The following is a 12,790-nucleotide window of genomic DNA, read 5'->3' as shown; positions in this document are numbered from 1 at the left end:
CACGAAGTTTCGTTAACTACTTTACATTGAACCTCTTTTTACCGTTTTATCTATATAAATGGAGCCGAGAAAGGATATGTTTGGACTTTTTTCTGAATGTTTGTTTTCTCCGTTAATAAAGATTAAAAAAAAAATAAGAAAATAGTTTTGAAACTTGTCACGGTCTGTACTCTCATGGTGCCTACTCTTCAAGTATACTGCTATCACTCTAAGAAATGACTGCACGTCTACTTAACTGCAAAACACTCAAAGAGCCAGTCATTACGATTTAGGAAATCAGCTCAGCGAATGAGGCGGAACAACCATTTCGACGTAAAAATGAAGTCTGCACTGTGGCATCACGCAATGCAAAGCGTCATGCTTGCATTGCGCAATGTCACAGCGCAGACTTAATTTTGAGCTCAGAACAGATGCTCCGCCCCTCATCATTCGCTGAGCTGATTTTGTAGATAGAAAAGATTGTCTCTTCGAGTGATTGCGGGTAAGTAGACGCGCAGGCATTTCTTAGAGTGTAGTCCTTATGACATAATGGGTGATATCAAGGAGACGCCAGGCTCTTTAAATCGACCGCAAAATTTGGTCTCTTAACCTCTCGCGTTCCGATTTTGTACAGCGTTGGCCACAGATGGTGCATTTTTTCTATAAAATCCGCAAAGAGCGAGCTTACCTGAGGAAAAAGTAAAAAAAAGGAAAAGGCTTAGCTTCTATGGAAACGCAGAGAAGCCACTTGTCTTCAAACCAGAGGGTGCCCCATGGTTTGAAGACCGGTGGCCTGGCAGGCTTTCTGAAGGCAAATGATTTGTGACGACCAACTTATAGCAGTGCCGTGCACCTTGAACGAGCCAATGGTACTTGATACCCTACGCTCACATTTCACACAGCGAGCGCGAACGGCCAAATACAAGCACAGTGGGTCTTCGCTTGATTGCTACTCCGTTTCTCTGCTTACTGCGAGGATATGCGCACTGACGTTCGACCTGACCTGCATGCAGTTGCTCTCTCTTGCAACTGTATGCAGGTCACATAAATAAGCTAATAGCAGGATAGAGTGTAGTGACAACAGTTACTCACCTCGGGAATGGCGAAAAAAGCGGCTTGGCATCCGTCGATGCCCGTATCAAAAATAATCAAATATACGCAAAAGAAGGAATTACATACAGAAACTGCAGCACGTAGAACGGAACAAGTACTCTTACCATCAAGAAAAATGCACTTGAACCGATAAAACCGAGGTAATTGACGCTAAATTAACTATAAAAATTAAGAAGACAATCACGCCGTGGTAAGGTGATCCATACGGAGAGCAGCTGGGAGACGGGGCCAACGGAACACCTTTACCAAGTCCTCGAGCGGGCGCCGGGGCGCTTGGGAGAAAGGGCAACTCATCTATTGGAGATGTTGCCAACCCATTAGGGCATATCTTTACACATATTCATTTCAAGGCTGGTATGTGAGCTATGTTTAGTAGTGTTCAAGTGTGGGATCTAGTGGTACAGCCCTGCTCAAGATAGGGCTAGGAAAGCCATCACTGCTACCGGCTTGCGTCTCTTCACTAGCTAGCTTGGTGGCTTGGCTTACTTCTTTGAACTTGCAGTTGTTGATGTGAACGTCATGACCACACTTCCACTTCAGTTACTTTTACAACCAAACATTGTTATCAAAACGACGTCCCCCCCCCAAATCCACCCTTGATTGCACGTAGACCCTGAGCTGGCTACAAATGTGTTATTTTCATGTCCCCACAGTCATAAAACCCAGTGTCCCGTTACAATTTTTTACATGCTTCCCTCTTCATGTACTTGGTTTCAGGCTTGTGATATCCGCTGTATCCTGTGGCCGTCACCGCCAACCTGGCCAAGCCAACAGAAGGGGCAAGCCACGTTCAGATTGCGACCATGAAAATCAACGCAGACTCCCCTGCTGAGGCAGTTTTAGTTGCATTTTGTCTTTACTTTGTTTTTAACTTTAAGTATGAACAGAAATTCTGCCGCACATTTATTGTGATCGAGTACCTTCTTGGTTTGAGTCACTCGCATTGGGTAATTACGTGCACCAGATTGCTCTCGGATTAAAACAAAATGAAGAAGTAATCTCTTATATTTTAAAGCCAAGTGCAGATTTACACGGCAAACTAATCTTGAAGGGAACATGCCAATGTATAGCTGGAAGTCACGGGATCCCTAGCACAGATCAATGGGTGCCAAAGGTAATGCATGCTGCATGGCGTTAGTTGCTGCGCACCCCTTTCGCTTGGCACACGCCGAAAAACTTCGGCATGGCCACTGCAAAGAGTTTTTCAATGATCGCCTAGAGAAAGGGCTGTGCAGTAGCAGATGACGCTGACAGTTTACGCCGCGCAGAGCGCCTGCCACACATCCGCGTGTTCCCTCTTGTGGTTGGGTTGCCTTGCTGCATGCCCATCCGGGAGGAACAACACGGAGCCGGGGTTTCCAAAACAAGAAACTACATTTATTAAAGTAACAGGAATGGATTGTTAGTATTAAGGTCAAAGTAAAACATTGCCGGAGCGTTCGAACTGCACGCCTTTAATTAGGTCCTCCTTACGGGCCCTTTGCATCCAAGATATGTTTTCTGCGGCAATGCTATTTTAAGCCTGATATAATGATATTACATTGTAAAAAAAAACATTGGCAATCAGGTTGCACAAAACGGGAGTCCATATCTTTTTGAGACTAATTAATTAAAAATATTGTATAACGTATAAAGTAACAAAATTATCATCTCCGCACGAACCATGTATTGATGAATGCAATTTTATAGAAATTTTTGATATACTTTAAGCGACTTAATTTGGGCGAGGCCCTAAATTTTGCAAATTGCCTACAATTCGCCAAAAATAGGTCCCGCGAACAATTCCTGTAAAATATAAATACATTGGAATCTACATTGAGATCCCACCGCGTCGCGAAAATTAGAACCCGCGAATTATTCCCAACTTTAGCTTTGACTTAAACTGCGAAATATTGAGCCCACAAAAAATAAGTCGCTTAAAGTATTCTAGATTTTCACGCTAACGATGCCGTGAGAAGGACCTAATTAAAATTACAAATTTATTGATAACTTGGGATCTAGTGAAGCTATCTGAATACTAAATGCATATTTGAAATCACTACTCAAAAATACACTAGCATACTAAAATTCAGCACGAAAAATAAAAAATCAAAAACAAGTTAAATACCCGCGCATTTCCCTTAAGCGTAGGCTGTTCTGAACACCTGACTAGTCTGCTAAGCGTTACATAAGTAGAGTGTTTTTTGCGGTAGCCTTTTTGTTGTATGCTCTGAACCTGTGTTTGAAAAGCTGCCAGTCGACAGGCTATGACAGATCCTATCATCAGTGTTAAGATGATTACTTTCCCTTAAAGGAACACAGACAGTAAGCATTTTTACTGCCTTGATAGGACAGGTATGTCTTAAAATGATTTTTCCTAAAAGAAATTGTACATTATTTACAGTGCGAAAGTTTTTGAAACCCAAAATAACGTCGATTTGTCCATTAAACACATAGGTATAAATAGTGCGCGACCTTTTTTTTAAGTGAAACATTAATTTGAGATGTGCCTCTTCTATACATGCAGTAAAACAGTTTGCTGTCGGTCTCCCTACAAAACCAGCGTAAAAGTGTTTTTTTTTTTTTTTCACGCGGTGTGGTTTGTGATCTTCAATGTCATCTGGACTGATCCATACTGCTGGCATGTCTATAGTTCGTTGGCCGTTTTGTTGCGTATTCTGCAATACACTTTTTTCATTTTTATTTTTACATACATTTAACTGTTTATCTTGTACGAGTACAACTCACATTTTCATGGTTTGGAAGTCTAGTCAAGGTAACAGGGTTTTATGGTCCATGTTATAATTCTGGGCTGTGATATTTTGTGCTCTGTGTGTATATATTTACACAATAGTCTAGCCATTTTCACCAAAGGCACGGTGTGTCACTCATGCTCACATTTCCTGTATCTTTTCCACTAATTGTGGATGCCATTTTCTGCTCTCACGTGCGATAAATAACATGTTTTTCACGTTTTCATGGCTTTATCTATGTTTTCCTGGCATACTTTTTTATATTCTCATATGTGCCAGATTTTGTGACTTTATTTTACCAAATATTGTGATAAACTCCACATCTATAGCCGACAAATGTACGAAGGTTTTCAGCATTCCCATTCTATACCTTGTTATTGCCAAAGCGTATGAACTAAAAGAGAAATAAACTCGGACTTCTTAAATTTCAGAAACCTGGATTTTTTTAGCAATGTGATGGAGTTGTCTTCCACCTGACACTATTTGTTCCTTGTGTGTGCAGATTCTCAAATATCAGCCTCCTCTCGGTAATATTTTAGTCACTGAAGTATACTGTGCATCAATGGCACAGTTTTCCTAGGGAACAACAAGTTTCCCACGGGGGGGGGGGGGGAGGGGGGAGGCACGCTAAAAATGTTTATGTAGACTGATGAGCATGTTTGTTGAGTTGAAGAATATCAAAAGGATAAGACACGTGTGGGACAAGGAACAACACACTCATTTGTTCACTGAAAGAGATTGTATGATGTCCCTTGTCTCACCTGTGTCTTATTCTTTCGGTGTTCCTAAAAATGCCCGTATCTTTGGTTCCCACAGAGCACTTGGAGAACCAGTCACTGAGATCTACAGATAAGGCTTGTTAAATAACAGGGCTCGAAATATGTCTGGACCTAAAGTTACGACTGGGCGGAGATGTCGAGCAACCTTTAGGACTACATTTTTTTCATTCATTGCAGACTTTATTTTTATGTCTAAATATGTTTTTAGCTTCATCGTTTGCCCTCTTCGCTTGATTTATTGCACTCATTGGATTTCCGAATGGTGCACAGAAAAGCAAATGCATGCATGGGCTTTTTTTCCTTTTTTTTTTTTTTTGGGGGGGGGGGGGGTATGAAGCTCAGGCCTCAACGTAATCCCGTAAAAGTGTAATATTGCTCCCAGAAGTATGGTGCCTAAAACGCTTTTATTGGTGTGTTTACCGTCCCATACCTGCCATGTATCAGAAGTGGTCCAGAAGTGGCAACACAAAAACGGAAGTGTCATGCTGACGGATGTTGCAATCCTGGCGGCTGGTCATCCCCAAGGGCCGGGGAAGAAGACAAAAAAAATGAGCGAATGCAAGTGTGGCTGTCGTCGCTGCGTCCCAACGTGCCTCAACTTGTGACTGCAGTGTCCGCTGACTGAGCTAGCTACAGCGGATCAGGCGTCTGCCACGTCCACCTTAACTGCCGTGCCACCGCTGGGGGTGCGACATCCGACAACGTGACACTTCAGTGAGAAACAGAGACCAAAAATAAGGTCTCCGTAAACACACCAGTAGAAGACGCGTCCAGGCACCGTATCCGAAAGAACGAAAATTGCATTGTAAAGGTAAGCTCTATTTTACCGCAGCGGGGTGCAGTTGACCTCAGCAGGGTGTAAGCTGGGGAATTATTGCTTCCAGAAGAGGAAAAGTCTGCTTCAGAAGGGTGTAAGCTGGTTTACACTTATTGCCCCCTAGAAGAGGTGAACTTACACTCTTGAAGCATGTGCTGTCACACCCAAAAAGGGTGAAGCTTTCCACCCAAAAGTATGCCCTATTACCCCTTAATGGAAGTGAAATTGCACCCTTGATGTAAAGGCTGTTGCTCCTCATTAGAGGTAAAGTTGCCTCCCCAAGGGAGCACAGATGCACCCTGACATAGGGTGTAAATGTTGCCCGCAAGCGGAAGGGGTCAATTTTGCTACATTTTGAGACGAACTCCAGGGACAAGCAAGTTAGACCCTCAAGGGTGCGACAACACCCTTGAGGATTTTCCGGTGTTTTACACTGGCCATTTTGATTCAACCCACACGGAGATTCAAATCAACATCCCCAGTCGCCTTCAGCGTTATCAATAAAATTTCTCTCTAAAAAAAGAAACTGAAAGTTTTTCGATGCCGCCGTTTCAGCCGCGGAACCGTCAGAAGTATGCCCCTGCCGCACTGGGTGTCCCGGTGTTATCACCCCGAACTGACACCATGTCACAATCAAGAAAGCAGATACATTACTGCAGAAAACGCCTTGACTTTAGGCTGCAATGTGAACCCAGGCTTGCCCGGATTTTTTTTTTGTTTTTTCGAGAAATGAATGGTGGGATCTAGCCCGTCACGTGACTTCGGCCTATCGTCTGTATCGGTAGAGAAAGCTAAAACCTTGCCTGGCCAATGGCTATGCGGGGTCCGGAGCCTACTTAAGCGGGCCCGGGAAGACGATGCCTTCAGTGCTCACTCCTCGGGGAATGGGAGCGAGTTGCTAAGGAACTGCATCGTCATGAGAGTCCCCTACGTTCTGCCCGTCCTGTTCCTTGCCGTCGCTTCGGGTGAGTCGGGCCTTTGCCTGAAGAGTTCGCTTTGCCTTTTCGCGTTTCTGATAGGTGTGTCATAAAGAGTTTGAAACGGACATTATGTTTCAAGTAATAGAATTAGGAGGTATCTATAAGCCAGGGATGTGCAAAATACATGCAAATATGTATCGAAATACAAATACAAAATACTTCGTCAAAAGGTATTTAATTACAAATCTAATTACATTTCCAAAAAAGCATTTAAGTACAAAATACAAATACAACCAAATGTATTTGGTCTCCTCCCAAATACTTTTCCAAATACATTCCTCAAAATTTCCGCCAGCGACTTCAGGGCACCTGCAACGTGTTTCTGGGTATCTCATTTTAATTTTGCATCGCACACTCGGGAGTTAGTGTGCGAGGCTCTAGCAACGTAATAGAAATATAATCACAAAAAAATGTAATCTGCTTGGACATAATAGGTGAAAAAAGTACAAAGCTTCAAGTAGCGTTTTTTGTCGATTACATTTTGGTATAGACCAAGAAAGAACCAAGACAGCTAGAGAATTTTTATTGTTGCAACTCGCACCAGTTACGAAAATCTGAACGACCCGCGCATTTAGAATGTTCCAGGCAAAAATATGGAAGGAAATCAGGCTGGAAAGCATGACAAGTTGTCACAGGCACTTATTTAGCCAGTCTGCCTGTGAACGTCGATTTCGTCACTATTCTTGCCCTGGACTAGCACCGTAATCACAAAATCACTAAACGGTGGTGCTTGATTGAGAGACGCTGCATTCGGTGCAGAACATAATTTTCTTCCTGCTCTGGACAGTGACAATAAATTTGAGTGATGTATTTTCACCCACAAAATTGTATTTAATTACAACTGTATTTGAAATACCCACGTTTTTGTATTTAAATACACACGTCAAATACATTACCCAATTTGTAATTAAATACAAATGCAAAATACACAAAGTATTTGAAATGCGTATTTCAAGTACTTGTATTTGAAATACTGCCCATCCCTGCTATAAGCGAAGCCAGCTACTTCTTCTCGTAGCAAAACCCTGAGACTGCGGGTGAGCAAAGGACGACGCACACACAGAAAATCTCAAACTTCAGTCTCAAATTTTTTGTTATAGCTAATCTTCTGCCGCTTGTCTGCGCCCTGACTTTCTGTTTATTTCTTTTCCTCACTTATTGTATAGGCGTCCCCGAGAAAAATTTAGTGTTATTTGTTTTTTTGTATTTTTGCAAAGAAAAACTACGCATCGCCGAGCGGTCCGGACAGGATGTCGAAGTTTCAAAAAGGAACAGTTAACTCCTTCAAAAGCTAAGGGCAATTTTCCGAAATGTTCACTGGGAAAACGGTGGCCGACAAAGCCAGCGGATACACGGGGCTGAGCGGCACGAACAATCTGTAAGGGTTGTTCGCGTTTGCGAATTTCAGGAAATCATGTACAACTTTTGAATAAAAATAAACATTACGTCTGAAACTTTGACACGTTAAAACCGCTGGCGCTACATTTGGCTGGAAACTGGGTGCTTAACAATGCGTAATTTTTTTTTTTTTTGGGGGGAGGGGGGGGGGGGGGGGCGGGGTTGCGTTGTATATGACATGGTCATAGAGGTTGTCGTACTTATTTCGGCAGAGTGATGAGGAGAAGCGCAACGTCTGAGGAATGCAAGAATAAAAATTTGTCATTCCCCAGAATGACAACTTGTTCATTTATGCTAAAAAATGTATTTTTAATATGTTTTCTAATCCTTTAAATATGCACGAAACAAATCTTCGATCCCAGCTCCTCATCGACACTGCTTAGCTATTCCGCGCAGCTCTTCGCCTCCTTAACAAAATAGTTTTAAAGGAGTAATCAGTAACAACCTAAAACACGCCTCAAATTGTCTAAATAAAGACTGGGTTACACCCTTGCGACTGCTTACAGTCTGAGAGGCTAGAAACCGGTTCATGAGCCTCCTGAGACTGCTTTATAGTCGCCAGCGCAGCGGTCGTAAGCAATCACAAGAGGCTTAAAACCGTTTTCAGCCCCTCTGATCGTAAGCAGAGGCCCGAATGTGAACAAGCCTCAAAGGGAAACTGACGCGGTTTTGTACTTGACGAAAAACACATAATCGTCTTTATTTGGCCTCCAGGATCACGAATATCGAGATTATTCTTTAACTTGGTGCACGGAGGCTACACAAATTAATTTTCAAAGTGCCGACGAAGCCCCTCCTACCCGGAGCGTGATATAGTATTAGGAGTGTTCGGAATCTCCGCTCTCGCGAATCTTTGGAGCCTGGTGTCGGTGTTAAGGAATACACCTGGCAAGCTTGCAATTGCACTCGCTACCCGTATACGAGCGACACGCGCTTGGCGGCCCAAAGATTTGTGGAGAGACGAACGAGAACCGACTGAGTCAAACGAAATCCAAGACCGAACTGATCCGGCTCTTTTATTCCACGCGATTTTCTTCATCTTTTCTCAGTGGCTATCGCCGCACAACCCCCCCCCCCCCCCCCCCCCCCTTTTTGGAGACGGAGTCGTCCCAGTGAACTGTCCTGGAGTGTTTGATGCGGGTCGCGGGTGCTACTGTGGAGCTAGAGGTAGCTTGCACACTGTGAAGATCAGCCGGCTGAGTGATCGCATCGTTCTCAACAAATGCCGGCTTGAGGCGGTCAACGGACGCGACCATGTCACGGCCATTAACCCGCAGCGTTAATGTTTATTTTTGCCGCGTTCCACGACGAGGTGGGGACCAGTGTAAGGTGGCTGGAGCGAACGGCGGACGCTGTCGACGCGTGAAAACACGTAGCCACTGTTGTGCAGGTCGCGATGGAAGAAAGGAGGCTTGCTCTGGCGTAGCGCGAACGTCACCGAACAGACGGGCTAAAGGGCTGTTTATACTCCGTCGTAACGTCAACGAGCGCACGCGCTCGTTCACGCTCGCTGACGCTGTCTGCGAACGGGGTGTCTATACTCCAACGTCAAGTGGAACGCGGCGCCGCGCTGAGCAGCTCGACGCGCGACGTCGTAGCTTGCGACGGACTTGAACATGCTCTACGTTCGACGTTGGACGTCGGCGCCACCGACGCGGGCTATCCCAGAAGCCCTCGCGCGAATGCCTCATTCGGGAATCCGGTTGGCGGGGTCGTCGGGGTCAGTCGGAGTGTGGTGCGAGATGCTCATTTCTGGGATCTGAACCTGTCGTTCTTGCCGTGTGATCGTGTGCTGTTGTCATGTTCCCGTGTTGGTGTGCGTATTTAACGTTCGTGCGCTTGACTGAGCGATTGTGTGCGTGGACGTGGACCGCTCCGAGGATGCGCTACCTTCGATTCTCGATAGGCCTATCGACCTAACGAGCCGGTGGTGGTGGGCCGTGGTGTGGGTGCCGGCAAAAGCTGGAAGCTCGATGACGCGCCAGAGGTAGGGCTAATTAGAATTAAGCATGACCTAATGTGTGTGCTATTTATTATCATGTGCCAGTCGCACTCACTGGCAGTCGTTCCCGATCGAAAAAGCGTCGTCGAATGTACGGGAACGGCGGTCACGGAAACCTCTGAACTATTTAGCCGGCCAGAAATTTTCAATTGGGCTGTCCCAGCTTGTAAATGGTCTCAGCTTGTAAACGATAGTAGCGGTACGCGGTGACAATTGGACTGAATCCTGTATTGTTTGTATAGGCTTTGTAAAGTGCGTTACAATTTCGAACGCGTACATTGCGTAATTTAGACATCGTCCGCTCTCTTCGGTGTCCATTTCTTAAGTCAGCGTGAAAGTCTACTATGATGATAACATCCCGGCTGCCTGTCAGAAAGAGGTTTCTGTGGAATATCGAGTGCATAGATTTCATTGAAGCATTCCGGCGAAATCGCCGGAGTCGATTGGCAGGATTCCGGCGAACCTGCAAGCAGCTAAATTCAAAGGTTATCGGGCTTTTTCTTTCTTTTCTTTTTTTTTTGTTGACATTTGTGTGGCATTTATGAGAAAATAAATGCTGCTTTTCACTCGTTATCACCATAATATGCTTGTTTTTTAACTGCTAACCGCTACCCCGAATGGTTGTCTTGAAGCGTGTCATGACAACACGAGGACGAACCACACTGACCGATTGCCTCTAGGCTAGATGGCGCAAGCTACCGCCCCTTCTGTGCGTAGAGACGATGCGGTTGCCACGGAGACGCGCATGCGTAAAGTGGGGCCGTTCGTCGGGGCGCGCTGGACCAGCGTTGGTCTGCGTTGGACTGTAAACACCATCGTTCGGGCGCTTCTCGGCGCAACGTAATGACCGATGAACGTCGGTCTGCGCCGGCGCGCGTTGCGTTCGTCGACGTTGGAGTATAAACAGCCCTTTAGTCCTCCACGATAGGCAATGCTGCAGTCATCGTGGGGCCGCCATGAATGGGGGTGGTAGGGCTGAACAATTCAGCTGGGAGGCGCTAGTGATGGGCCATAATCTAAATGTGATGTGGCACATCTGAGGTCTTCCTTTATGGCTGTGCGCGACCCTAGGAGGACGATGGGTAGAGACGTGGCCCATTTATCTGGTGTGGCCTGGGCCATGAGGGAGGCTTTGAGATGGCGGTGGAACCGCTCAACGAAACGATTTGTCTGCGGGTGGTAGGCTGTGCTCTTTAGGTGAGCAACGCCAAGAAGAGCTGTCAAGCTTCGGAAAAGGGCCGACTCGAATTGGCGTCCGCAATCGGTCACGATTTCGGCGAGACTCCAAAGCGAGAGATCCAGGTGGACAGAAGCGCGGACGCGACAGTCTCGGCAGTAATCTTTTTCATGGTACGAGCCTCCGGCCAGCGCGTGAACCTGTGGATAACGGTTAGGAGGTACCGGTAGTCCCGCGACAACGGTAGGGGGTCCGACTAGGTCCACGTGGATGGTGGCAAAGAGGGTGTCCGTGAGTGCAAATTTTGCTATAGGCGTTATGGTGTACCGGGACACCTTACTTTGCTGGAAAGCAATGCATGCTCGTGCCCACGCGCGGACATCAGCGTTCATGCCAGGCCAGGCGAATCGTTGCGTGATTAGATCTTGAGAAGCGCGGGTGCCTGGGTGTGAGAGAGCATGAAGGCCGTTGAAAATCTGACGCCGAAGTGGTAAGGGCTGATAAGGCCGTTCGCGTCCGGACGCGGGCCGACGTCGCAAACGATTGTTGTACCCAAGTGGGAGACGTAAACGTCCTCGAGATGGAGAGAGGAGGTGGTTGGGGGAAGAGCGTTGGTTGTCGAGCTCTTCGTCACTCTCCTGTAGATCAGGGAGTCGCCTAAGGTCACACCGCGGTGCTGAACTGCGGAGACGCGACTGAGGGTGTCGGCGGGGATGTGTGTACGCCCTTGATATGCTCAATGTCGGCAGAAAATTCAGCTAGGAACACGAAAGGTCCTGTCTCTCTAGGAGATTATGTGGCCTTAGATGATCTAAAGGCATTGGTCAGGAGCTTGTGATCTGTAAATATCACAAACGATCGTGCTTTCAGGAAGAATCTGAAGTGCTTGATGGTAAGATAATCCGCGAGGAGTACACGGCCGAAGGCACTATACTGTTGCTCGGTTGGTGTAAGTTTTGTGGAAAAGAAACTGTGCGGGAGCCACTCATTGCTGATGCGTTGTTGCAGCACCCCTCCTACTGCGTATACAAAAGCATCAGCCGTCACTCTCAAGGGGGCGTCGTGCTCTGTTTGAATTAAGAGGGTAGCAAAAACGAGACGCTCGTTTATGGTAGTGAAAGCGTTGTCTGCGGCGTAGGACCAGACAAGAGTGGCTGTTGTACCCTTGGTAGTTTGAAGGAGAGCTTCTAGGGGAAGTAGGATTGCCGCGCAGCCTGGAATGAACCACCTGTAGTAGTTCACCAGGCCCAGAAAACGGCGGAGCTGGCGGAGCGATTCTGGACGTGGGAAGTCGGTGATCGCCGCACCTTGTCGGGAAGAGGTCAGATGGCGCTGACCTCTTCCCTCTTCCCGAACCCGACCTTGCGGCCCAGGGACTCCAAGGACGGGACGCCGAACGAACATTTCTCTGCATTGACGATCAGGCCATGTTCAGCGAAACGCTCGAAAACCAGGCGCAGGTGGCGTAGATGTTGTTCCGGGGATGAGCTGGCGATAAGAAGGCGAGCATGAAAGATAGTCCGCGGAGAATGACGTCGATGAAGCGCTGGAAGCTTTGCGCGGCATGTCGCAAACTGAAAAGCATCCGGGTGAACTCGAAAAGTCCAAACAATGTGACGATTGCGTTTTCTTGTTTTTTTTTTAAGTCTTCGGGAGCGACGGGGATCTGATGGTACGCTTTCTCTAGGTCGGGTTTTAAGAATTAAAGAAATGAAAGAGCCGGATCAGTTCGATCTTGGATTCCGTTTTCTCTGTGGCTATCGCCACACTGCCATCATGTCTGGGTCACAAATGTTGAGAGACAGACGAAAAC

General features: G+C 46.4%; 1 protein-coding gene across 1 annotated transcript in view; it reads left to right on the top strand.

The window, feature by feature from the left end:
• The first annotated feature begins 6,293 nt into the window (after nucleotides 1-6,293).
• LOC8029797 (vitellogenin-6-like) overlaps nucleotides 6,294-12,790 on the top strand; it is a 32,338-nt gene continuing 25,841 nt past the window's right edge. Inside the window, 1 exon segment of the mRNA XM_029970560.3 lies at nucleotides 6,294-6,385. Within this exon segment, the coding sequence (XP_029826420.2) occupies nucleotides 6,337-6,385 (49 nt within the window). The 5' untranslated portion in view covers nucleotides 6,294-6,336.

Source organism: Ixodes scapularis, unplaced genomic scaffold (genome assembly GCF_016920785.2).
Source record: "Ixodes scapularis isolate PalLabHiFi unplaced genomic scaffold, ASM1692078v2 PGA_scaffold12__126_contigs__length_90152505, whole genome shotgun sequence".
Lineage (NCBI taxonomy): Eukaryota > Metazoa > Arthropoda > Arachnida > Ixodida > Ixodidae > Ixodes > Ixodes scapularis.
The sequence above is the reverse complement of the archived record's forward strand: the minus strand, read 5'-3'. Positions and strand labels throughout refer to the sequence as shown.